We start from the raw sequence: 27,240 nt of genomic DNA, 5'->3' as shown, positions 1-27,240 counted from the left end.
TGTATAGAAGCCAGGCCAGGGGGGTGGAGCTAGCTGCTGATTGGTCGAGAAAGCAGGAAGTGGTAAAGGTTAACACCGCCACTTCTCCCACCATCCAGAGTCCAAAAGGACTGTCCCGGCAAGCAGCTGTCATACCGAGGATGCGCATGTTATGTATATACTGAGTCCGGGCTCTTGGGTTGCAGCCTGGTGTTTCTATGAGATCTCGGGGGAATGTTGGTAGAAGTCATCTCGTTTCATAGTAATTTAGCTGTATTTTTACTGCATCGTCAGAAAACACAGAACAGCATATTTTGCTCTCTAATGACTTTGGCCAGTCCCAGTCATAACATCGCTTATTATGTCTGCCATTGCCAGAGAGGCATTGTGCGGGTGGTGGCCCTTATCACCCCGATTCGAGCTCCTAGTAAAAGTGTCACAAGCCGGCATTCATGTTTGCACAGCGTCTCATCCCAAAAATATGTTGTGTCAAAGCCAAAACAGGAAACATCTGGGAGGAAGCCGCATACCGCCACCCAGCATCCGCTGCCCCCCGTGTACTCCGAGCAGCACGACTGCTGCACTCCACATTTCCAGGGCAAATAAAGTGGGTATTCGTGTGCCTGCTTTTATTATATCACCCTGGTCTCGTAATTGTTCTTTTTTTTATTAGATCCACATGTTTCCTTTGGGTGTTTTGCACGTGGTGAGCGCATCATCCTGGAAAAAAGGCACATAGCAGAACCTTCGCTTCATACTAACCTTTCTGAATGTTTCCATTTCACTATATCCTGTTCCCCGGGTGTAATATAAACCCTAAATGACAGAGGTCACTCCTTTTTTTCTGCCGCATTGGAACTGCAGCTTCTTCCTAAGTACCTAACCATTATAATATATTTATTACCATATTTTCCTAATATATACATACAATAAGATTTTAAGGCACTCATTTGTATTTCTCTTTTTGCCAAGAAGGACCAAATCTGTGCACTTCTGTTCTTCCTTTAATGTAAATGTGGCTCTATTTTCTTACTATTTTCATACTAATAACATGCAGGACAGCTTAAGACTTTGGACTTCTATTGTTCCTATTCTCATCGAGTCGTTATCTATTATGTTTATTGGAAGTGTTGCCTAGCGCAGGATACATAACAGGCCTGGAAATTTGTTTTCTACATTAAAATGTTTAAACGATCTGCGTTACAGCGCTGCCAGAGAAAAGGTTAACTTAGAGTTATTCCCGGACCAAAATAGCAAGAGGGGTCACAGGCTACGTGGAGTTGGCAGGGATCTGACACCACGTGCTTCCTCTCTTCTGTTTAAGCTTCGGGATTTTTTGTTTGGGTTTCCAAGAGACAGGAGTCATCCAAACTCCACATGACTTGTCAAACACACAAGGAATACACCCCAGCTCCCCTCGGTATTTCACCAAGACACGACACGAATACCAAGACTCTGAAAACTAAAATAAAAACGACCGGGGCGTAGCCAGGACGCTGCATGCAAAAGCGCCCTTCACTTCGCATGAACCCAAGGCGCAGAATGCCTTCCGATCCGACTATCAGCCCAAGACTCTACCCGCATTGTTTAGCAGATCGTGCCTCTAACGCTAGAGGCACGATCGGAAATGTTTCCGATTTAAAACATACGATGGCAGATCTCAAAGAAAAATAAATGACATATCAAATCAGAAAAATATCTAATAAATTTATTTTGAATAATAAAAGTTATAACAAATTATATTATTCTATAAGACTATATTCAGTAGGGATTTGACAGTTTTCCTTTTCGCTACAGTTATCCTTAAAATGAATGTATAAAATATGTAATCTTTGTGGCAATATACCCCGTGAAGCTTTGAATTTAATTTACTGCATTTATTTTTCCCAAATCATGCTTTTCTATGGCCAATCCAATAAAGCAGAGCGCCGCGTATATAACCGGTCCTGCTTATATGAAATAATATTCCTAAGTGTCTCAGGTGATAAATACCATGGAACTGTCACATGCCCCAATTGCGATAATTATATGTATTACACACACAGCCTGTGGGTGCACAGCTGTTAACACAATTAGCAGGGTTACCATTTCAATTTAGAAAATACATTCAAACGCAGCTTATCAAGAAAAACATATGAACGGAACGCTCCTACCATCTTATTTTCCATCTATTTGAGAATAAAGAAGTCTTAAGGCACTTAAAACAGGCACTCAGGAAAGTAATTCCCTTTCCGAAGCCTCCGTGACAGTGACGGCCGACGTGCCTACAACACGGGAAGGTCAGAGTAAGCCGAAAGACAACATTCTCACCCAAAAAAAAAAAGGTACGACGCAGACCCTCTGCAATGCTCTGCGTTTAATCAAACATGAAAGTGGAACTGAAGTTAAAAAAAATGACTTAGAATAAACAAATGCCACTATTCCGGTTGTTCAAAGTTTTTCGGTTTTGATCACTGTGAAGCCCCACTCCATTATGTTTATTCACAGCTTAGTGCTGGCAAAAAAAAATATTGCCCCCCTTTTATCGTTAAGCTTAAGTTTACTTTGATAGATACAGAGAGCTCTGCAAGGAGAAAGGTCGGCCATCTTGAACCTTCTGTTCGACAAAAAAAAAAAAATGCCAACTACGCCATCTGAGAAATTATTCACTAGGTGTTCAGGGCAAGTTCGAAAAACGTAGCCCATAAAGAGCATGGAAAGTCGGAAACCAAACAGGGACAGGGAATATTCTACAATTATTCATAGACGCCTGGCTTTATGCAAACACAGCGATGGTTACTGCCCGTCGAGTTCCAATACATATACTCTAGAGCTGTGACGGGGGTCCTATGTTGTATGCGGTCGAAGCACGGACTTCTCTATCATTCCTCGGTGTTGGTGGCTTCATTACTTTAGTCGCCATCGTGTTGAAATCTCAGATATAACGTAAGGAGCTGAGGCGATTTAAATCTCTCTCAACCCTTACCATGGAAGCAGCATAAATTAATCTTGAGATGCTACCCTCCCCAGAGATCGTGTTTCCTTTAGTAAGCCATGTTCCCGAGCATTTGTTTTCTTCCAAACGGATGGGAAGAATGTTTCTCTTACAGCATACCCCGTATTAAACCTCTTAAGCATATAATCTAAACTCCGCTGTAAACTATGACCTAAGACGGAAAACACTTCTCAGGCTGGGAGCCAAAATCTGACATTCTAAAAGGGAATCTTCGGGGGGGAAAAAAAGTTGTGTCCTCCGTTAATTACATACATTACATATATGCCTATGTTAATTAACTCAACCCTGTAATCTATAATAACATAGCATATGTGCCGCTTCCTCTGGTGATATGAAGGTTATTCATAAAAAGCTGGGCTATAAAAACTTCAGAGGTCTTCGGAGCATCCAGCTTCACGCGTGAGATCGGAATTTACATTCTACAGCCAGCCACATTTCACTAAATATTAAGGAAAGCGCCCAAAACGGAGCATGTCGAAAACTTGAAGACAATGTCACGAACGTGAATGTTTTTTTTTTAACCAATAAAGGATTTAAATAAAAAGCGGTCAATTTTTGTGTACATGATGAGAGTTTTGACGATTTCAGAAGCAGTGATTCTTATTATAATAAATTGGATTAAGAGAACATGGAAATTATTAACGAGGGGTTGGAAGAGGTAATGAAGAAAGATGGACTAAAATCACAGAAGATCAACGTATGTGCAAAAAGGACAAGATGTGCAAGCAAAGCCGATGGAGCTAGAAGCTTGAGTGAGAGACAGAGAGGACCAAGAAGAAAACAACAGTATAAAGGGGAGGAAAAAAGGGGTGAAGGTGGTGTTGGGAGAGGAAGGGACAGATGAGGATGGAAAAGGCAGAGTTGGTTACAGATCTGGTTGAAATAAACAACTTCTTATGATGAGTGAGGTCAGACCCAGAGTTCGAAAGAATTTTAAGTATTACCTAAATAATTCTAACATAAAATAAGTTAAATAAGCTTTACCATCACCTTCCCCTGAACCCGGCCTTCACTCCGCCAATCAGGCCAGACAATCCAATCCACCGAGATCAACTTTTTATTAAACCATAATTCATTTTTAATTGCAGGCAATCCGGAAAGCAGCAGAGGGAGAGAAAGAAATACGCAGACACCTCTCCTGCCCCCTGCCCTGCCAACGCGGCGGAGAGAACGTCTGGGGGAAAATCAAGGTGGATTTACTCGGCGCGGCAGCTGAATCCGGGCCCAATCAGCGCATCCTTTTATTACTATAATCATCATCTATTTATTGTGCAAACTCAACGGGACACAGAGATACAAAGTACTATGTGTATAATAACAGGTGCAGAACAAGCCGTGCCGCCGGCCTGCTGCGGAAAGAACACAGAAAAGGGTTCCTTTGTACCATAAAACAACCCCTCCGGCTGATGAGAATCTCAATCAAGTTAAGTCACAGCCTCTGGAACTCCAAAAGTTGCCTGCACCTTGCCTACAGCATCTTTTTTTTTATTTCCCATAAATCTCTCCCTCAAAACACAATGAAATACATGTATATATCGTTAAAGGAGCAGCGGACCTAATGCAGTCGCTACCTGAAGCTAGAAACGCACTTTATGGCCACGCGCCATACTCTATGCTGTGGAGCTGCAGGGGTTAATGCGAAGACCCTTTTCACAAACATGGAGACCCGAGAGGTGCACTCGGACGTCAAGACCGTCTCTCACGTTCTGGTCTCCTCTGCGGAGGAATGGGCTTGTGCTGCCTCTTTTCATTCAGCCTTCATCTAATCTATAGCCTGCTGAATCCTTTATTGCCGGCACATTTGGTCATCTGCAGACGCTGGAAGAGCCTGTCAGGGAGATGAGCGGAATAATGGCACAGAAAACAACCAGGAAATATTTCTACGGATTGGTTCTGGACACATCATTAATCACCGCTGAACCACTGCCTCTTCCCAGCAGTCCAGAAGGTCTCTTCCATGTAATGCATAGATAACAGAGGGTGTTCTGCGGCTGCTGCTTGCTCAGGTATACAGAACGCCTTCCCTTTCCACCCTCTGCCATTAACACTATCAGATCTGCTGTGGGCCCGGTACGAAAGGGGTTAAAACCCCTCCCTAGGTCTCTATTCTCCGCTATTAAAAACATCCAGAACAATCTAGTTGATTCAATATCTATTCTGACGAGTGCAACAAAGCAGCGCATGTAATTCTATCCACAGATCTGGAGGCAGATATAGGATTAACCCTTTTATTGACAGAGGGGACTGTACAGTGCTGTGGCACTGAGGGGGTTAAGGAGGACCTGATTACGGTTTAGCTGTGTGTCGCTGGTAACTCTCCCCTTTCTGTAGCTGTCAGTCACCATATATCTAACCAACATCCCCAGGACACAGATGACCTATATATTCTCCAGCGAGAGAGAAAGCCTAAGGTGTAGGGGGGTTTCATGCAGTGATGGGAGATTTACATTTAGAAGAACATAACAACTCGGTGGCTCCCAGCCCTTACTCTCCATTTGATGATCTATACTTTTTTTTCTCAAACACTTTGACCTTGAACCGATCAGCATGTAGCTTCTTCAGTGTAGACACAAGCCTCTGTATGAAAAGCAGGAAGTGAAAAGTTGCATTTTCCTTGGCGCATCATTGTAACTGCGGATCCCTCTCGCCTGCAAAGACTTCTCCGTCTTTTGTTACATTGTATGTGCCGATAGAGCGTTTGTGTGCAGTCTCTCCGCAGTCTACCTCTGCAGAAAGGTGTCTGATATTGGATTTCATGGCTAACCAAGTGTCCTTAAAAATCTACCTGCAATACACTAATCCCCCACATGCCTCCCGGATTGATGTCACAACTTTTTAGGAAAGCTAAAGTTTTTCTTTTACAAGTCACCTTCTCGACCTTTCTTCCTCGCCTAAATTTCGATTTTTAGGGTGAACCCATGAACTGGGCATTTTAAAATTAATGGCAATGGGGGAACAAGAACCAATGCGTATGTACTAGAAAATACAAATTAATTATTATATTAATATTGTTATTCATAACCTTTGATGGCTACAAATACATACATTTTACTCAGATATGGAAACACACACTAATATTCTATAAATATATATAATATACAAACACATCCGACAAATTAACAGGTCTAAGACTTACCTCCGACATTTTTACTCTTCCTTCTTGGAAGGAACAGTCATCTGCGTTGTGGGTACAGACATGACGATATTTGCACCAATGGCAAGGGAAAGATCCATTGACACAGGAAAGACAACTGCAAAGACAGACAGACATAATTAAAATTAGAATATCTGATCCTCCTTTCCTAAAATCAATTACAAAAATATATATGTACATCTATCTCAATAATGTTAGAACTCTTTAGTCAACAGGGTAACTTTATCCCCTCACTAGTCTTGCAGTCTCCAATTCATTACCTCTACCACTCAGATCGATTGCCCGACTGGTGGGGAGATGAAAAGTTTTGTTAAGGGTGATACAATTCATTGCTAGCCCCACCCCTGAGGATGGTTAGCCCCACACCCTCGTGAAGCCACTCCCTCGAGGTTCCCAGGAATGCAAATGGCATCCTCACAAATTATGTGAATGTCTGTATATAAACACTGATAGGTATGTGTGCTTTTCCTTAAGAAACCAAAGGAAACTTTGGCATATTTCATTCCATCTGAGCGCAAGCTCAATACAACGTCCCAGGGTTCAACCAGTAATCAGAGAAGATGATGGATTAGAGCACTTTGAATGGCAAAAAGGTTTTGCTGAGATGCACCAAAATTTAAGAAATAGCAACTAAACACAATTAGAAGGAACTGACAGCATTTCCAGGCTGTGTACATGTACGAATGAACCAAGCTGCCTTGCCTGCATTGGAATAATGCTCCCTCTTGACCCACTCCCACAGTCACCGGCAAACTGCCACCCGCATGCCTCAAGAAAACACAGCTCTGGGTCTGTGATCTCTGCTTCCCTCCTGGGTGAATTAATGATTTTTATAAACAGTTTTTTATCCAGCGGAGAGAGAAAAAAATGAAAAAGCTGTCCCACGTCCTGAACAAGAGCCCTATTGGCAGAAAAGCTCTGCATTAATTCCGATCCATTCACATGAAAATTATAATTGCACAAAGGTTGAAAAATTTACATTTGCTAAAGCTGGCAGCCCGATCCTTTTGCTCACAATAAAGAGAGCGCTAATCTCTGTACTGTATGGTACTTTTGGCCCATTATCTTGCAATAATTTCAGTTAATGACTTTTTTTTATTCTTGTTGGTAGTTGGAAGAAAATTTGGGAAAAAAAGCAAAATAAACAGAAAAATTTCTTTACAAATACGTGCCATATGCAAGCGAATGATCTTAAGTGTGATTTAGTAACGTGGAAAGCGGTACATGAAAAAACTGCTGAGCGTGGTCGGAAAATTAACCAGCGAAGAGCGTGTGCAATGTGGCCTCTGAAACAGGATAAAATCTTAAAAGGGATCCACGTTACCAGGGCTTAAATATAACTAAATAAATTTACTAAAAGTACTTAGAGCTTGTGCTTTTGGTTAATTGTGGAATTGGTTTGGAGATAGTTAGTATACACGTTTATTTTAAGAATCCCGTCTGTGGCAGAGGGTGGCACTGACAGCATATCTAATCAGGTCCGTGTTCTGAAGTTCTCTCCCTTTTACTCGCTCCACGTTTACAAAGGTTGTCTGAACCAATCAGCAACAATCAGCAACCACCAACTTCACAATGTGGGAGAGATACTTAAATCTCGTTGCTTTACTCTGCTATATTATGGATTTGTTTGCTGTTCTGAACTATAAAAGGTAGGTTTGGAAACAATGGCAGATGGGCTTTAAGGGTGATTTTTTTTGGGGGGGGTGCACAAGGCAAAGTCCAATCTCCTCTCCAATTGTTAGGCTAAGGTTGACTACTATGAGACCTCAGTTATTATATTACTACACCAAAGAACCCCAGCCAGCTCAGATACCTCCAAAGATAGCATAAAGACCACAGTTGCCACTGCTATGGGCAAGATCATTAAGGCTACACACTGGTTATCTGAGGGTCATGGTCATGTAGTAAAGTAATTATACACTATAAGCTAAATTGCTATATTATAAGCATAGGGTGTACAGTATCAATATAGTCAATGCCTTGTACGCCACTACAGCCAACGTCGGCATGACCTACGAGCAGAAGTGTGGCTGCTTAACTCAGTTGCCTTTTACGTTCCTTAAATTCCTTCCTGCGTGCCTGTTCCACTATTTGAATATGCAGATGTCATTAGTCATTTTAATAGAAGCGGATATAATTTTATTTACACTGGAGACTCCTTAAATGAACAGCCTTGACATTTGGTAAATGCGTTCGTTTAACGAATACGTTGTAGCTATTACACAAAGTAAATGGAGAGTTAATAAGGAGATGCATTTACAGCCAGGGATATTTCGGTGCAATGCTGACTGCAGCGGTATGGATGCTTACTGAAGCCTGCTTGGAACGTGGGATGCGTGATAGCCTTTAAATAAATAGGCTCAAACTCGAATGGGCAAAGTTAAAGAAATCATTTTACTAACACAGTCCAGATATGTCATCAAATATGGATTTCCCATAGGCTGATGGAAGTATGATATTCTGGATACATGGTTACCGGCAACCATTATGCTCAAAGGATTTTTCATGGATCTGCTGACATTCTGCTGATTTATATCCCCACTACATTGAAATCAGCAGCAGTTCATTCTATGAGTCGGAAACACACAATAAAAAGAAATGGCTTTCTTTACAGAAAGTGTGCATTCAAGATATTGCATCTGCTTTGATGACCACAATATACAGGTCACGCTCCGTCAGTAGCCACTGCAGGCGGTGAGCACCATAAGAAACCTTCTGTTCACTCCTTAAAATCATATTCAAGTAGGGCCATGATTTAGAACATTCAGTGCTCATGATGTTCTTCACCATTAAAACATATTACACGTGATCCCGTCCTCCTCAAAGAAACTAATACTGAGGGCCCCCATACTTCCAAATTATTTGGGGAATCAGGAAATATTACATCTTACCTTGGCTGATTTCCAATATAAATTGTTGGTTCGTTTTGGGGACAACCTGGAGAAGGCTGCATAGACATGACTACCTTTCTGTGCTGTCTGGCAGCATCAAATCTTACAAAAAAAATTACATATATATATTTATAAGCCACAAAACTGGTCTTCTGGAACCCTTCAGCCGCAAACATGATCATATAGATTCAGGTCTATATGTCTAATATTTTGTGTTCCTAAGATAACTGACACTTATTAGTTAATAGTAAATGTCCAGGCACCGGCTTGGACTCTTTGCAACCACACAATAAACTCTACTTTTAACCAACCTTACTATTTGAAGTTTAAAAAAAAAAATCTCAGCCAGACTATTCCATAAGGTCAAGCCGCAAGTTTCAAAATAACATCAAGGAGCTCAGGAACGACAGGACAAAAGTTCATCAACATAAGAGCTTTTACAACCCACAGGTCTTCTCATAACGAGCTGTTAAGTGCAATTTGTAAATAGTGCTCCTTAATAAAGCCGACGATTCTTGGTGTCAATTAGCATGCGTGACTGCTAACAATAATAGGCAATTAGCTTGATAACTCAAGTTCATGTTAATTTGTCTACTAGGTAATGGAGTATCTCGCCCATGAGCAAGACCCAAACACGGTCAAAGCACGTTAAAGTCAAAGGAGTCCTGTTGGTCTATTAAACGTCAACTTAAAGAAAAGAACAGACTATGGGCAAGGTGTTGGACTTTGATGACATATTGGGACTGGTTACATGCAAGCTGTCTAACCTGAAGTTGGCAGAAGTCTGACTGACGGCTGAAGGTGTTAACAAGCATTTTTGATTCAGTAACTGCCAAAAAAACAATCCTTAAAACAACTTGATAATACTTCTAGTATTTTAGATTATTATTGTAATCACTTTAAACAAAGGACCAGTAGGAGCTTTAAGAAAACCAAATATAAGGTATTAACAACTTAAATAAATGTTTTAAACACTGAACTGTAAATCTTGCAGCACGGTAATAAAAATAACAATAATCGAAAGTAACTGTTCAACAACACCTTTCTACTGTGAAGTCAATAATTCCTGGGAATCCATCCATACACATCTAATCTACGCCTACAGTTTCGTTTTTTCCCCCCCAGCTCAGGGGTCAGATCCCACACTCCAAACATCTTAAATCTCTTCTTTGACAAACCACAGGGAATTTGGACATATGCTAATTACTAACCATAGCAAGACACTGCCCTGACCCCCAACCCTGACTCCTTCCATCCCATAACAAAATGAGCCATCTTCTTTGAGACAAACAGCTCTCTGTGTTCTTCCCAGAGGTTGTTTTCCTTCCAAGAGAGAAAGCTACGGGGTAATCGCTCTTCCCAATGCTATTTAAATACTCAGACACGCACATCGTAACATTGTGTCTGAAGTCACTCTTGGAACCGTTGGCAATGGGAAATCCAAGCCACGTGATCATAAGCAGGTTTGAAACCGCGTCAGGTTTCCAGAATGGAAAAGTCCTTTCTACAGTGACAACAAATGGCAACTAAGACTCAAACCAAAAAGGCTGGCCCTACGAGGGCTTCACAACACAAAAGCAATATAAATCTTTACATGGAGAAGTGAGAAGCTACTGTAGACCTCCTTATGTATGAATTAACACCTATTTTGAAGAAGTGAACTTTTTGTAAATACTTTCATTAAGATAAATAATAAATTCAGTTCATAGCCTTTGCCATAAAGCAATCACCTTGCGTAGTTTCGGAGTGGTGGTGGGATTTTAGCTTTCCAATATCATGGAATGAATGCTCTTGATCAAGTAACTGACAAGATGGGACAAAAAAAAAGAAACCTACAAGAATCAATTAAAACCATGGAATAAAATGACCTCTTCTTCTAAAGATGTTCTAATTTGATGTTCTATTGTTCTTTGATTTGCCCAACGTACTCAAACGAGGAGACAACAAGTCTGAAAATCAGGTCACAATCACATTCTAATCAAAAAAACAAATTCCATGCTCTCGAAAACTCATCCAGAATAATAAACTAAATAAAACAAAATAAAAAGCTGAAGGTCTCCAAGGTATTGGAGGAAAAAGTCCTGGATGAAAAACTTTGTAAACAGGCTAAGAATTAACTTTAGAACGAAACGCAGAGTTACAGAGATCTGCATTTTAAATTCAAGGAATCTTTTCCAGTTCCCCCTCAGACTTTTAATATACCAAGGTAGGGCACTCTCGGCGGAGACGCGGCTCCGCAGCCTAAGGTCCCCCTTTGAGGTAGACGTTCAGCAGCCATTAAATATAAATTTGTATTACGCGAAAGACAGCAAAAACACACACACACATAACAACATTGAGGAAATGTTTAATTAAGCTGCACGCGCAGGAGAAAGAATTCATTTCCCCGTCTATGCAGATTCCTTCCCCGTGCTTCAAAATGAAAAGCCTTTAGCTTTACCTACAAACATGTTAATTGGCGTGTTCCGTATGCAAATTTATGCAGTTTGATTTCGACGGCGGATATTAATTTAGGGATTGCGCAGAGCCGTCACTCTCTGGTGGGTTTGGAAGGTAAGACGAGCGTGTGTGGAAGGGTAGGGCTGGCAGCTCCACCCTCTATGGAGCTAGCGGTTTTTCGGGGGAAGAACGCTAGACTATGAAGTATAACTTATTTATAATAAGCGCCGTGCTAGGTTAACTGGTCTAAATACCTAGACTTATGATGTAATGTAAGGAAAAGTAACTTTACTGGGAGGGGGGTAGATAAGAGCAACAGCCTCCCAGCAGAAGCACTACGGGTTAATATAGTGACGGAATTTGAACATGCATGGGACAGGCATATGGCTCCTGAAGCTAAGACAAGACCAACGACTGATTAAGGTTTGAGTCAGGAAAATGGGCCGAAAAGATGGGCCATATGGTTCTTATCTGCCAGCAAATTCTTTGTTTATATAGAGTAATTGGTGGAAAAAAAAGTTCTATGCTCCAGCAAGGAGGGGGGCTATAGCTTCAGCATTAAAGTGAGCAGCAATAGAGTCGCTGAAAGGCTTTTAGGTAGAAAGAAAGGATACCAGGGCAATTGTCAGCATCCCCTGGGTTTAAACAGATAGAAATGGATCTCGAACAGCCCCGTTTGAATGGAAGATAGATTGTCAGGTCTATTTTACATAAACAATATAGGTTCCATCAAACACTATACAACAAAAACACCCCCCGCTGACTCCCGCGGATCACAAACGCCTCCGGCAAGCTTTTCCTTTACAAGAAGCATCCCAAGGCAGGCAGGGCACAGAGACGTTCCATTAGCAAGTCCCGAATACGAGGCTCAATCACTGGAAAGGAAAAATCATATAGAACATACATGTTTATAAAGTAACAGATGTACAGAAAAAGCTTGATCACTCTCACACGCAAGAGTCCCCCGGAGCTGATTCCGTGTCCTCTCTCTAAACAATAACCGAGCACATTCCATTAAACCATAAATGGGCCCTGTGGTTATGAACAGAGACAGTGGCTTCCGAGGGATTGCATGAAAAGAGCATCCTCCGCTCGTGAGGACACGGTCACCAAAGCTCCCACGTGCCTTTTTCTAGGCCAGTGTGTGGAAGAGTCTGCGATCAAGAGCAAATTTAGGGGGGACACCACTAAAATAACCTTTTAAATCCCAAAAAGGACTGCAGTGAACCACGCAAGAGATTACACGGCAGTCGTCTTCTTCCCCAAACATACAGTTGTTTGCTAATGCAATGGAGACTTGTGTCAATTAAGTGCATTTAAAGCTGAATCTGTAACTTATTCCAGCAGAACACTGATGATTTAAACAGCAAACACCCCCAGTGAACTTCTCTTACAGCAAGGGCCACGTCAGCCCTTGCAATATTTTACTGTATCCACCGAGATTAAAATGATTATTCTTGTGCCGGTTGGGTTCTTGGGGAACAGACCCTGCAGTCTGCTTTTGGAAGTAGCTTACTACGCGCAGTGTTTTGTTTCTGCCATTATTCAAATTATCACACTAATTATCCCATTTAGGCACAGTAGTCTTTTGTGATGGGTAACAATTTAATTCATTTGCAAGTCTACGCTTCTGACTGTTACACATTTGGAATAAAGCCTTCTTTGTGAATATTTTCAAATTCTAAGGCATCTCCAGGCTTTCATTCAATGGTAACAGATGATGTCAATGGATTAATTTATGTGCCAGATAAGCCATGACTACTTTATTTATTTATAAGAAAAAAGGTCCTGCATCCCGAGCAAGTCATGCCTGGGATGATACCAAAACCTACCATTTTGTTGGACTGTTCTAGAACCTGTTGTATTTCATAATTAATTGTGTCTATGCCCAAAATCCATGCACTTTTATGTTAAGAATATACATAGTTTCTCCAGGACAACCTGCCATGCTAGGGCAATGCTCAATAACATCCAAAGTGACTTAACCCTAGGCCATATGATCTTGGACCAGCTCCTTAAAGGCGGAGCAGCCAGCTCCCCAAACCAGACCCGGACTGTGAGAAATTAAGCTAAGAACATGGAGATTTCCTCTTATAGAGCGTTTACAAGGCGCATGTTTCTGCTGTGATCAAAGTCAACAGTAAAGGCAGAAATCCAAAAACTTACGATTGATGGACACTGCAGTTATAGAAGACAAAATCCACGCTGGCAAACTTCTTTCCAGTCTCCTTGGATTTCAGGTAGAGTTTCACCACTCTCTTGTCACCTGGAAGATAAACCAGACAGGTTGAAAGCCAACGAATTGCGTAAAACAATCAAGTTCTAGGATCTGGAAGCTCATGGACGTAAAAAAAAAATGGCGAGACTTGTCCTTTAAAAATAAAACAAAAACACTTGAGGAGTGGACGTTGAAAATAAAAACATAAGAAGCTTCTGTTCTCCAACAAAAGCCGGTTCTTAAAACCAAGAATTAAAGGAAAGAGCATTAGAGCTGAGTGGGAGTTTTATGCCAGACTGGGGTCTTTTGTTGTGTGACTGTAGCAGCTATTTATGAAGTGGGAACGAACGACGCAAACAGATCGGCCCCTTCTGTCCCTTGGCTAAGAGAAGCCAATGCCTGCGGTTACTCACACTGAGTCATGTGTAAGGTCTGACCCTTTCTGATGGCCCGATAAACTGTGCCATCTATGAGGAGGAGGGTCCTTCGTTAGCATGGAACAGTAAACAATGCTTATCCTAGCACTACCGGGCATAAAAAAGGTTTTCATTACAATTGTTTTATATGTTTTATATATCACTTTGAAAATTAAAGTTCAGTTTGTGTCAATGAAAAGTTATTGTAATTTCTCCCCAATTCAGTCAGTAAAAAAAAATCACACATTTCTCTCCTGTGTGAATTAAATAATCTGTAACTTGTTTAAAAAAAAAAAAGCTTTACAACAAAAAAAAAAAAGCATATTAGAGTATAAGGGAGGAACTTACCATGGCCTCGTGTAATTGGGATGACATCCCTAGCCGAAGGTGAGCTGCAGTAAATCCTCCCATCCTCTAGGTGTCCCTCCATCTCTGTGAAATCTTCGAAGGAGCAATTCACCCCAGCAGAGAGGTCGGGGACATTCCAAGCTTGTAATACCATCTGAACAGATACAATAAGTGCAAACATGTTATCTAACGTTTAAACACTGAATGGAACCTTTGGGAATTCTATGATCCACGGAAACTATAATTCATTTTTTCCCCCCAGCAGATGTTCATGTTCTTTTTAAATCCCAGATTACAGTTACTTTCACTTGCTAACTAGGAATAAATCTATTTTATAGCTAGGCGAGTGTTTTTCGCTTAACCACTTTTAATTGCCCATAAACTGATCATTTTATACTATAGTTGAAAGCTTAAAATGTTATATATAAAACATACTATATATATAGTTGAAATTTAAAACTGTGAGCTCCTTTGAGCAGGGCCCTCCTCACCTGTTGTTTATGTAAGTCATATTGTTATGTTACATACTACTTATTATGTCGTGTCTACCCATTGTACAGCACTTCGGAATTTGATGACGCTATATAAAACAATAAATAATAATAATAATAATAATAATAATTAAAAAAAAAACTAAACTCCCGGAAACATTCTTAATTAGTTATGGTTTTGACCTCACTCACCGGGACCTCAGACATTGTAACAGAAATGTTTTTGGGATGCACTGTAAGCTGAACACACTGGTGCAGGTCAGATGTGAAACGATGAGGCTCATCTGCTCGCTCGCATTTATCTTTCCTGGAGCAACTGAAAGGAGAAAGGAATAATTTGTTGACTAGAGGAAAAGAAAGGGAAAAAGGGGCAGAAAAGAACTTAATACAAGTTGGAGTAAAGCCTGGACTGCTGGCGGAGATGAGGTCCACAGACACGGGCAAAAATAGTCGATGGGAAATCTACATGGAGAAACCCAGATTAACAGACCTAAGTATGACCCGGCATTTTAAGAATGCAGTGCGCCCATAAACCTTTAATAGGAAACAAAATAGCTCTTGAGTTTCCAAGACTTCTGTTTCCTAACGACACGCAACATTGCTTCCTCCTCAACCAAAGGTCTGAGTCAATCAAACATCCTCATACGGAAAGCAATAAACCAAAATATGAGAAAAAGAAATCATACGTAGCACAAAAATTGTTCTATTTTCCAAGTTCATATAGAGTCGGTAAGAAGGAGGACAAAAGGTAAATGTCCATATTCAAACTACATAAAATATATTAAGACATAGGAAGAATCCCAAATGTAATTGGCAACCATTGAAATACGTATGCTTTAACTTGATGGGGGAGATTTAAAGGTGGTAAGAATATTTTCTATAATTCGCTGAGAGCTCTGCAGGAGCGCTGACAGCTGAGAAATATGGCAGTGGAGGACAGCGGAATTAGCACTTAAGACTGACAGGTCTCTTGTCCCAAATATCCACGATCCCCTCTCACGCTGCGGATCAAACGGGGGCTCTCTGCCAGACCGGACACATGAAACGTTGCTTGCTGGAAAGATTGGCAGACGCGTACCTTAGAGGACTATCAACCCAATGGCTGCCAGACCTGTCCAGACATCCATAACCGAGGGGTAACCGCACCGACTTGGATGTCAGGGGTCCAGAATGCAAGTAATCAGGGCTACATTTAGCTCAGCAGAAGAAGTGGCAGAAGGAATTCACATCACTATTACCCTTAACACATTTATACCTTCACTGACCATACACCTGGGACCAGGCAGAGAACTAGAACAGCCCTTTTTGAATCTAACATTTTCTCCATAATATGGACTTAATTCTTCCTAGTGTTGTGCTTATATTTTATGAAAAGATTTAATTCCGGATGCATGCGGAGATTCACAATGCAAACCAATGCTATGCTGTACTTTACCTTTATGTGTCTCAGGACAGTTGGGTTTAGGCCATTCTTTCTGAAGCTGGAACCCCATAGTGTCCCTGCATGACATTGTTACGCACCCTGCTTTACCAAGTGGTAAATTATTTTGAACTGAACTCTAAAGACCGTGTGGGCATCTAACATACCATCCCATACCGTCCCTCCGCCACTTCTTCCCAGATTGCTTCTTGCGCAACACAGAGACTGCGACCCACATTGCTCATAAATCCAATAATGTAGGATCTATTCTCTAAACCAAGAGTTGAGGTCAGCTTTAGCCTACGTCAGGTGTCGCTGGGCTCAGATTATTTGTACCTTGGCATTAATGTTTTTGTCTATTCTGTAGCTAATGTAATAATTTAGTACTTGTACGCACAATATCCTCCCTAAACCTGGTCTAAATTATTATGCATGGCTTTTCTATGTTTCTAGCGGCTCTCCTGCCGGGCAGTGGATGCTCACAGGAGACAAACTTCTGAATTCCGTGCTATTTAAAGCAGAAGACGAACGGCGGCTGTCACCGGTGGCAGAGACAACCGCTTCCTCGGGATCCGTTAGTTGTACTCACGTGTTGTGGAGAACACACCATCCGCAGTGAGGGTCTCTGGAGCCAAGGCAAGTGTCACAGCTCTGGTACTGTTCGCAGCTCTCCACCGGCACACGTGTAACCTGGAAAAAAGTACAAATAAAATAAAGATTCTATGAACAAGCCATTAAAAATGATATCACCTTAACATTCACCCACCACATACGCATATATTATGAGAAACTGAAGTAGCTGTTGAGAAGTAAAGTATAGGAATAACTCTTTGACTGTTTTGGTTTTTTCACCAAAGAACTGCTACTACAACCTTTACAGATTACTTTTTATGATAGAATCCCTTTAAATGAGAAGAAATAGCCCAAAAAACATCAATCCTCTAAGACGTTTAGTGCAGTTGAAGTTCTGCAACGAAACAGAACAGTGCGTTCCATGGCCGCTCGCACCAGGAGTCACTGGCCCTGTAATCAGTGACCGTCGGTCTAAGCGAGAGCGTCTTGGTGCCAGAGAGAATTCCACAAGTCAAAGCCCTAAATATTCAAATGTAACGCACCAGAAAGGGGCTCATTAAACCCTTAATTCTCCACCTCGGAACAACATGTGCAGAACACTCTGATAACAACTGCAATGTGAATTTCAAATGGGAGAGACATGAGAGAGAGAAACACTAAGCGTATGCAGAGCGTGTTTGGAAAGCTGCCTAAGCACCGTGTCTTTAAACAATAGGTCTTGCAGCTCAGTTCTGCAGCGTGATCTCCGTTGACCACAACGGCGGGAAGGAGAAGCACAGGCGAAGAAGAAAGAAGGAATATTCAGAGAGTTAATGACAACATTAACATATTTAATGCACATCATGGATGTTATCAGAAATATGAATAAAGAGAAGATCTGGGTCTGGGTATAACAAAGCACTTTGAGTTCCTCAACATCAAAAGATGAGCACAAGGGATGTCCAACTATGGTCTTCAAGAGCCGCAAACCCACCAAGCTTTCAGAATAAACCAGAATACAAAGACCAGTAACGCACAGGGTTATCCATTTCATTACTTGGTAATTGGAGAAATCCTGAAAAGATTCTACTGCCATAGAACAGATAATGGCACCACCATGGAACATGCGCATCTTAACATAAACCACCAGCATTACTTAAGAAAGCCCCTGTCCTAACCTCAAGAAAGTGTTTGAAGCCCAAAATACCAGTGGCATAAAAGTCCATATAGTTTGGGTACAAGGACTCACCTTCAACGCCTTCCAAAACACTTCAGTTATAGGCAATATGATTAATAATAAATATACTAAAACCAACCATTTGTGGGCAGATAGCTACAAAAGGCATCAGTTAAATAATTAGGCGCGAATTATTACAAATACAGAAAAATAATTCCTTAAAATTATTCCAGTTCACCCAGAACTAAATGCTTATTTATTTTGCTTTGGGTAAAAGAAAAAAAATCCCCAGAGTGGCCGGGTAATTAATTATACATCCTCCTTAATATTAGTTAAAAAAAATGTTTAATGTGCCAATTAAACAAGAAACGCTTGAACGGCAATATCTAGGCAGGTGATAATTACATATAATGTCATATAGATACACATTACGAGGGCTATTAATACTAGATAAGCGGTAGTTTTCCAGATGCTACTGTTACAACACCCCCCCCCCACTCTCAAAGACTGGCTTTGAACTATGGGAGTTGTAGTTCAATAGCGGCGGACAATATTTCAAGAGTAACATCTTGAATGTTACTGTAATTCTCTGCAACTCTAACATACAGAGAGTGAAACGAACCAAATCTTCAAGCATCCTTTCATTTTCGGGTTGCCAGGCAACAGCACGGTGTGTTTGCAGCAGCACTAGTGGTTATTGTAAAAGGCTTTTAAAATATGGTTAGACGACAGAGGACTTTTGATGGAACTCAAATTCCCAACGCAGTTTAAAGATCCTGTCACTTTTGAGATTCCGCGCTCGTCACATTAACATGCAGAAAATGTCTCGATAGGATTTTGCTTTGTTCCAGAAGTCTTTGTCTACTGCTTGTAGTGTCTTTGTGTCCTAAATCTTGCAACATTTCTTGTGAGCTCACCTCGTCACTCCTTCTCAGGACATTATCGGTGTCCACCGCTGGAATAAATTAATCACCCAAACAGAATTGATGCCCCTGACCAAGGTGACCATTAGGGAAGGTCTCTTTAAGGTTGTCTACTTAGCTTTCATAAACCTGCGTCTTTTTCATTGTACATGGCTGAGTGGAAAAGATGTGTCAGACGGAGGTTGGAGGTACTTCAAGGAGTTAAAAAATCAAACAATTCTCAGAAACTGCTTTAAGAAGATAGAAATTGGCCTCGTTCAGCATCCGAGAGAACAAGAGAACGCAGATGCATAGCCCAAACATTGCTAAGATCACGGATCTGCTCCCCACTCAGCGGCATGATCAGGAACACACGCTGATTGCATTAGCATGGAGACTAGGAAATTTCTGAAGATGCACAGTGTCGTAGGTGCAGAACCTCTCCGTGTGAAGTCTAAGCTCCAGTACTATGATCTCTAAACAGCCATAGGGCTTCAAAGGCTTCTATAACCTACAGAGCGTTCCGATAAAGCGAGTAAACACCAAAAACGTTTCGACATTTACTCCAGTAGGTTTCTGCCAGCACTAATGGAAATGTCAATGGGGTCTAAAGGTAGAGTTGGAAGGAGGTGCAGCAGGTGAGTGGTGGTTTTTTGCACCCTCGAGTCACTATTCATTATGAAGCGCCAACGCTGGCATGATTCACCAGCAAGAGAGACAGAGCTGGCCGTGTATCATGCATTATCCATTGAGCGAGGAGATCTTGAAGACGTCTCGCTGTTTAATAATACATTATACGGGGCTAGTCAAGCTTTTCCTGCAGCAGAAGCTCACTGGGCTTGGACCTTCTTAAAGTATAGTGAAGGCAAGGAGCTGAAAGCACAACTCTCCTGCCAACTCAAATGTTTCCCAAAGGATACCTGTCCTGAAACACAAGTAATTAAAATAAATCAGGCTAAGTAGTCAGGAGTCTCTTTGATTTTGCTAGCGTTAAATTCACATTATGACCACGGATACCACGACACTCCATCCGACTGTAAATAAGCAAATTTGCGACAATGAGGGGCAACCTTTCAGAGAGCCGCCTATATCTTTCACAGAATATCTCCCTAAACACAAAGAAGTAAGTTCTGAACACCAGATGCTTTCATCTGATACACTAGAGTCAATGGCATTTATGAAATTTATTAATATTTGCCCGCAGGCCAGCAGGTAATTAAATTCCACATTGTAGGCTTGTGAACTAGACAGCTGTTTTCCCTTTAAGTTTTGCAGCTAGAAATCTCGCTAACACGGAGGACTTTACATGGAATTAAAAACAGGCAATGATTAAACCGCTGTGACCACGAGGCTCCCCCGTCTATTACCCTGAGAATCCTGTCCAAAGCCAATACAGACAGCAGAAGTATTTTCATCAAAAGGGCAGTAAAGGGAGCGCACCATTTTTAATGACTAAAAAATATCTAGTAGTTTTGGGCACAATGTGCGCCATGTAACACATGAGAAGAAAGCTGAACACGTTCGAGCACCATGAGTATCCTGATTTCTGATTGCAATTCAAAGCTTCGAGTTGACCAAAGATTCGAAAGGAGAGCAACTCAATTTTTACACCAGTATTTCCTTTAATTGATACAATTCATTTTAAAGAGGCCCTTTTTCTGGCCCTTTATGGACTCGGCCTATGAAGGTGTTCAGCTGACTTTCCATGTGAGATTGGTGCAGCGCACGCTCCTGTTTGCCTACATAACGTCTCTCTCACCTGCATAGAAATGAAGGATGGCATTATCGAGAGGACAACAGATTACCGGGGCGTTAGAAGGACTATTTAACGAAGCATGGGATGCACAGAAATAGAGCACACAGCTGGAGTCTCAGCCTTACTAGATACAGCAACTTCAATGCATCAGTGGTCCACAAAACGAGGCTACATCATCTATCATGTAAAAGACACCTTGCGCAGCCACCTGTCCCCAAAGCCAAGGGCATCACCTGGACATTATATTCCTGCCTCGGGACAAGCAGTAGACAGCCGTAATAATCAGACTGAACCGGTCGAACTATTAAAAGGGTGTGAAGATACCCCGGGAGACATTAGTTCCAAGGGCAGGGAATAAAGGACAGTAACGTCGCATTCATCTCAAACACACTGGAGAGGTAAACTCGAATGCCGACGGATCATAGATGCAGAGAACGCAGGTAAACCGGCAATAGCGGCTAAAAATTAAAGACTCATAAAAGGATTTCTAATGATATTAAAATGTTTGGCACCTAAATTTCATATCAAAGTTCCCCAACATTTAACTTGGTTGAACCGATACATTGTATTTAGGCGTATGAAAGCCGATAGGAGATAACCTGGAATGGAGCAGTCCCCTATATGAGTTTATTAAGGTCCACCTTAATCTGAAGAAATGACATCTGGAATTATGATACAAACAGATTAAACTATACCATACTTTTTTTTTTTATACGTATTCCACAAAACAAAATTGTCTGCACGCGACAGGGATCTAAAAGTATGACCGCATCGCCAAGTTAGTCTTACGGCTGATACCGTTCCAACAGCATCCTCCACTTAATCCGACGGAATTGGTCACTTTCCAAACTCCTCTCGGAGGGAGATAAGGAATTTCAGAGGAGTTTATTTCTGAGATTAAAATCAATGCACCGGCTGGCAGCTTTCTTCAAGTTACAAAAGACTCGGGGAAGGATGGGAAATCCGGCAAGGAACCCAAAACAGGATTAGGAATGTCTTTTCTACGGCGGTAGATAGCTGCGGCATTTATAATCCGCCAGGTTTACGGCAATTCAAACATGAAATTAAGTGTAAAATCTGTCCACTTACGTCAAGCACGCCTGGTAATTTTGCTGAATTAACACAGGACAACATGGATGGGGATTATATTGTCTCAATGTAAAGAGGGGGGGGGTAAGAGAAGCACCGACGGACAGGAATTAGTCGTTTTATTAAAAGAGACTTGGATGGAAAAAGCAACAACATCTACAGGTAGTTTTAATTAATAAATACAACTATAAAAGAGAAACAGACTTGGATGGCAGATCGGCCCATGTAGTCTGCCCTTTTTTCCTGCTGTAAAGACTCAAACCTTAATCAGTCCTTGGTCTTGTCCTTATTATTCATGATAGCTTTATTCTTACCCCATGCATGTTTAAATGTTCTTACTGTATTAGCCTCTACCATGTCAGCCAGGGTGCTGTTCCACTTATCTACCACCCTACTAACGCCAGTGTAGTTGCCGTTTAAGCCGTTCTGGCATTGTAGGGGTTTCTTACATCAGACTTGTCTTGAAGTAGCTTTTCATTTCAAGGTGTTGAACACACAGGAGTATTAGAGTGCATCATTCTATCTAATGTTCCGAGCGGACTTAAGACGTATTGGGAGCGTGCTGAAGAAATCTGTTTGGTTGGATCGATACCTCTTCCAACAGGCAATCCTATTTTCTTATTCCACCGGGAACCTCGGAAGATGAAAGGATATCTTATATCTCCCGCTATTCTCTGCACTCGGGGCTCCAGAGACCCAAGGTGCAGCAGTCAGTGTGTTAGGGTTACAGGCGGTTTATTAATTGCTCCCCTATGCTTGATTAAAATCCTTCATTTTTTTAATAGGCCTTCCAGCTCACTTACAACTGTGCATTTAATTACATTCTCTGCTGCTCCAAGATCAAATATTTTACTTTATTAACACAAGTTACGTCGTTACACGTGAATATATTCTCTCAATCCAAGCACCTTCAGGAGAGGTCCACACGAGACGTGAGGTTCTCCGTCTGGAGCAGCGACAGCTTCGGCAAAAACTCACATCTTCAAACCTACAGGCAGGGGGTGAAGGAATCCAGCCAAGGAAGAACAGACCGCAATGGGCTGTCACACACTGGTGGAAAATAGGTTCTTGAAACTTGTGATCCCCCCCAATCCATCACGTCCCCGTCAAGACGTAAACCAAGGCAGGGAGCTGTCACCCAACTAGCGTCTCACCAAGAATCTTGCATGCATGAATAAATAGAAGAAGCAAGAAATTCTCAGGAAGGATCCATCTCACACGGCGTCTTGTTCTCATTCCACTCTCGTCATGAGAAGAGACACCCAATCATGCCACACATCTTAACGATGTTCCCCGTGCTGACATTACCCTGTCACTTGCTTACATAGTATATTTGGTATCAATATTTTCCTTTTCTTTTTTTGGAGACAGCTCCTCCGCAGTGGAGGTGTTCGCTGGAAGCAAAGCTTTAATCAATTGAGATGGTTCCTCAAGCAGAAAGACAATAGGCAAAGTTCTACAAGTTTACAAACACTTGCAGAAGAAGTGTGTGTTGGGGGGGTGCCGTGATTTAATCTGTCTATCCGGGTTTGTTACTTTCCTAGGCTACTTCTAATCCATAAAAAAGTTAGAGCTGCAAAATATTTCAAATGTAGCATTTTTTTGTTGTAGAAAAGTTATTGTTTTTGAAATGCACAATATATTAGCTTTTCTGTTTTGAATAATACTTTGTATTAAAGTCTTGAATAGCACATACTGGATATAACAAAAAAAAGAATGGAATGGAGGGATTAAAAGAAAAAAAAACTGTTGCAAACACACAATGGAGGCATTTAACCAAACAATTCTCTAAGGCTGTCATAACCACAAATATGCAAAAGAGTCGCCAACAGAAATAAAACAAATTTAAATGCTCACATAATCCTAACAAAACATGCTGTTAAGAACAAAAAACACATTTAGCTGGATAGTCCCTACTTCTAAAGGGGCAGTAATGATTTCAAGGGAAAAAATATATATTATCATGCCTTCTACCTCTGAGAAGAAGACCGCACGGCCCTTTTCCGAGGAACCATCACTTATAATAATGTATGATGCTAAGACGGATTTAATAACCCGAGCTTTAAGCTGGCCCTGCAGTTTGCTCTCTCTAAGATAGATATAATCATATAGAAGCTATTTATTATAGTATTATTGGTTGCTATTTTTGTAGATGAGGTTTGATGAGCTTTGTGTACAAAAGCCAGTAGATGTCTTTGTCTGCTAAAAGCCACTGTTCTCCACGTGCGGACTGCGGAGTTTTGTTAAAAACAAAATACCCACGGTGCATAAAGTGCATTAGCAAAATACTTCCTTCGGCCCTGATCGTTTTATGCCAGTGTATTCCATCATCGGGATGAAATTAAGTGAGGACAACGTGAATTTACATCCGTCGGAGCGGCTTGGCCAAGTGCTCGTTGTTCTGAGGTCTAGCATGTCACCTATACATTTTTAAAACGTTCATTCCAGGATTTTGCCTCTTTGGAACCAGAATAATATGGATACAAACCAAAAAATAATGACATCAACCCCTATTCGTAGCTTTAATTGTACACCAGAAACCCTGAAGAAATTGTGTCTCTATCTATCTCCATCTAAAAACTCCCCGGGATCCACAGGTAGGTTTCCCGCGTTTGGATTATTTAATCACCCAAGTGGCAAAAGGGTGAAATATGCATTTTCCTATTCTGTATAGCTGGTGCCATGGGACCAGTATCATCATCTGCCGGGCAGCAAGCAAACCGCACATATTGGTATTCAAAAAGCAACAAAAACGTAAAACGTAAAGCTCATAAGATAAACATGTAAACAAACAGCTGAACGTTCGTATGAAGGTGTCAATGAGCTGTTACATCAACACTCCGCGTTAGAACGTTTCCCTGAATTCTTATCCTTCAGTCAAGATTCCTTCATGTGAGACTGTTTCTTATTCACCTGGCGACAGCACAAAACTGATAGCATTAGCATGACAAAAGCCAAGCGCAAGACAATCAAGGGAAAGCAACAACCACAATGTCCTACACATAAACTGATCCTACAGAGCCTGCCGTCCCTAGCAACAGTGAGCGCGAGAGCCAAAGGTCTCTTCTAACTACCGGCTGTATGAAAAAGACCCACATCACAGGCAGAAATGGGGGGGTTTACTAAAATATGAAGGCTTTTACTGGATTTATTTTCCTGTTTTTTTGTCTGTCCTGCTCTTACATCCTAACCAGGGGAGAATTCACAACCTAGACACAAACGGCAATGGCTTCAGTCATTAAATTCATGGTCTAGCTTAACCTTCTTGACTCCGCATCTACGTCCTCACACTACCAAAACGACCAAATATTGCTGCTTAAATGGCTGGAAAAGCACTCTCTTAGGAGAACGGCAGAATCAGACCATAGAGTGTGAGAGAGAGAGCGTGCGAGAGAGAGCGTGCGAGAGAGAGCATGCGAGAGAGAGAGCGCGCTGTCGTCATTCAACAGGGGGATGATGGCATCTTCTTTACCATTAAAATATTTGCTCTGATTGTGCTGGTTTGACTGCTAGAAACCATATAGATCAGCCTATACATCTACATAAGTGAGGAGGAATCACAAAATGACCCTGTATCATTCACATCCCATATCATAGAGAGTTTGCACGGTTTCGTTCCTTACCTGTTTTTCTGTCATAGCATAGATATATTGTTGGTCGGGACTTAGCACCAGGTCGCGCAAGATTGCGTATCCTTCATGAACCACGACGTTCTCGTATTGCTGGGTGGCACGGGACGGTCCAGAGAGGTCTATCAGAATCTGCGGAGAGAGGAAAGCAGCAGTTAGCAACCTCAGAAGACTACCATGGAAAGATATGACACATCATATGGATAATATATATATTAATATACGCTTTGTTATGGGTTCTAAAAGAAGAAAAAGGCAGACTAATAAATTGCAATGCATTTTCAGAGATGTGAAAGTCTTTGGAGCCAAGACCAACTAGAGGAAGGAGAATTTAAGCATAGAGACAACAATAGCAGAAGTCTGGATAAGGTAATGTAGGGTGTCTGCAAACGTTAAACATTTATACAGGTGGACTAGAAGGAAGTAGGTCGTTCAGTGCAGATCAGTCGGCCGGTGAAGCTCACATAGTACACATAGTTAGGCCAACGTGGTCTTATGAAGCATAGAGATGTTGGGTGATGTTGCCAGGGTAACAACAAATGGATAACCCCTATTGAAACCTGCACATGTGTTCTGAATCCAGATCTGATCAATGATCGATAAGAGGGAAGTATATCAAGAGGGAAGTATATCATGAAGGAAAATGCAGAGATTCAAGAGGAACTGATAGGGTGTAAGCGAGGCAGGTTAGAGAGGTGGAGAGACATGAGTGTAAAATAACAGACACCAAAAAGTGGGGGAAGAAACGGGGAGAAAAAAAAAAGGGCAAAATTCTGAGTCTGGTAAGAAATGTCTTGGAGATCATGTCCACCGTCTTACTCTTCTCAGTCACAAGTGAGTTATAAACAGTCCTTAATTGCATTTGGTTCTAGGAATAAACATAGGGATTTGGAATGAACTTTTCCACTTGATCAAATATTAGTTATGTTTTTTCGTGATTAAATCCTATGTGGCAACATGTACAGAAGGGGATAATTACGCGTAAGCCCGGGTTTAACCCTTTTCATAATCAGATCTCTTAATGGAACCAAAGCAGAAAATAAGGGGGCCAAAGGCAAGGCTGCACCCCCTTAGAAAACCGCTCTTGCAAAGCACCCCCGAGGGGTCCCGGAGATCATCCTACAATTGGGAGCAGAGAGCAGAGGCTCCCCTGAGCTGCTCATTAGGATGGAAATATATGCCAACACACAAACAAATCACAGGCCTCGTTTAATTAGAGCCACGGCTTTGATTCACCGCCAGCATCCCGATAACATCATCTGAGGATTATTTTTAGGCAGTTTTACTAAACAAATGTACTTAATTAAGGGAGAGGACTCAAGCAGATTTAAAGAAACAGAGACACTGTTTGCAAACAATTCTCGCTTACACAAATACTTCCTGAACTCCAAACATTCCAATGTAATTCTCTGTGAGCCGAGGAATCGATTTCATTATTTTAGTCCAAAATCTTGCATGATTTTGAAGAACCCTTTAAATATGGCCTCTACCCATCTTTGACCTCATGATCAACGCTCTATCGGCCATCAAAAAGCTCCTTACATGCCTAAGTCACTGTACAATAAGAGGGGATAACGGGACAGGCAATTTAAGGCCAGTGGCTGCCTAATGCTATATGAGCAGCCGACAGCTGGATACCACAGACTGCACGCTGCAGCACCCGATGTTGTTGGCCAGCAGCCCAACAGGCATTTGCCCCACGTATCAGACGGCCAGTCCAGGCCTCCCCGGGTCTCACGTTTCAAAGGACAGGGATGGGGTTATATAATTTGAACATGGAAAAC

At 41.5% G+C, this 27,240-nt stretch overlaps 1 protein-coding gene across 2 annotated transcripts in view; it reads right to left on the bottom strand.

Moving 5' to 3' along the window:
- Positions 1-27,240, bottom strand: part of PLXNA1 (plexin A1) — a 140,628-nt gene that overhangs the window by 41,103 nt on the left and 72,285 nt on the right. For both annotated transcript variants that reach the window (XM_053469448.1, XM_053469449.1), the window contains exons 4-9: positions 25,451-25,588; positions 16,941-17,041; positions 15,124-15,247; positions 14,441-14,594; positions 13,625-13,724; positions 6,111-6,225 (exon numbers count right to left, since the gene is read on the bottom strand). In XM_053469448.1, coding sequence (XP_053325423.1) covers positions 6,111-6,225; positions 13,625-13,724; positions 14,441-14,594; positions 15,124-15,247; positions 16,941-17,041; positions 25,451-25,588 — 732 coding nt within the window. The remainder of the gene's footprint in view (positions 1-6,110; positions 6,226-13,624; positions 13,725-14,440; positions 14,595-15,123; positions 15,248-16,940; positions 17,042-25,450; positions 25,589-27,240) is intronic.

This window comes from Spea bombifrons, chromosome 6 (genome assembly GCF_027358695.1).
Source record: "Spea bombifrons isolate aSpeBom1 chromosome 6, aSpeBom1.2.pri, whole genome shotgun sequence".
Taxonomy (NCBI): Eukaryota; Metazoa; Chordata; class Amphibia; order Anura; family Pelobatidae; genus Spea; species Spea bombifrons.
Note: the sequence above shows the minus strand (reverse complement) of the source record. Positions and strands in the feature narration are given on the sequence as shown.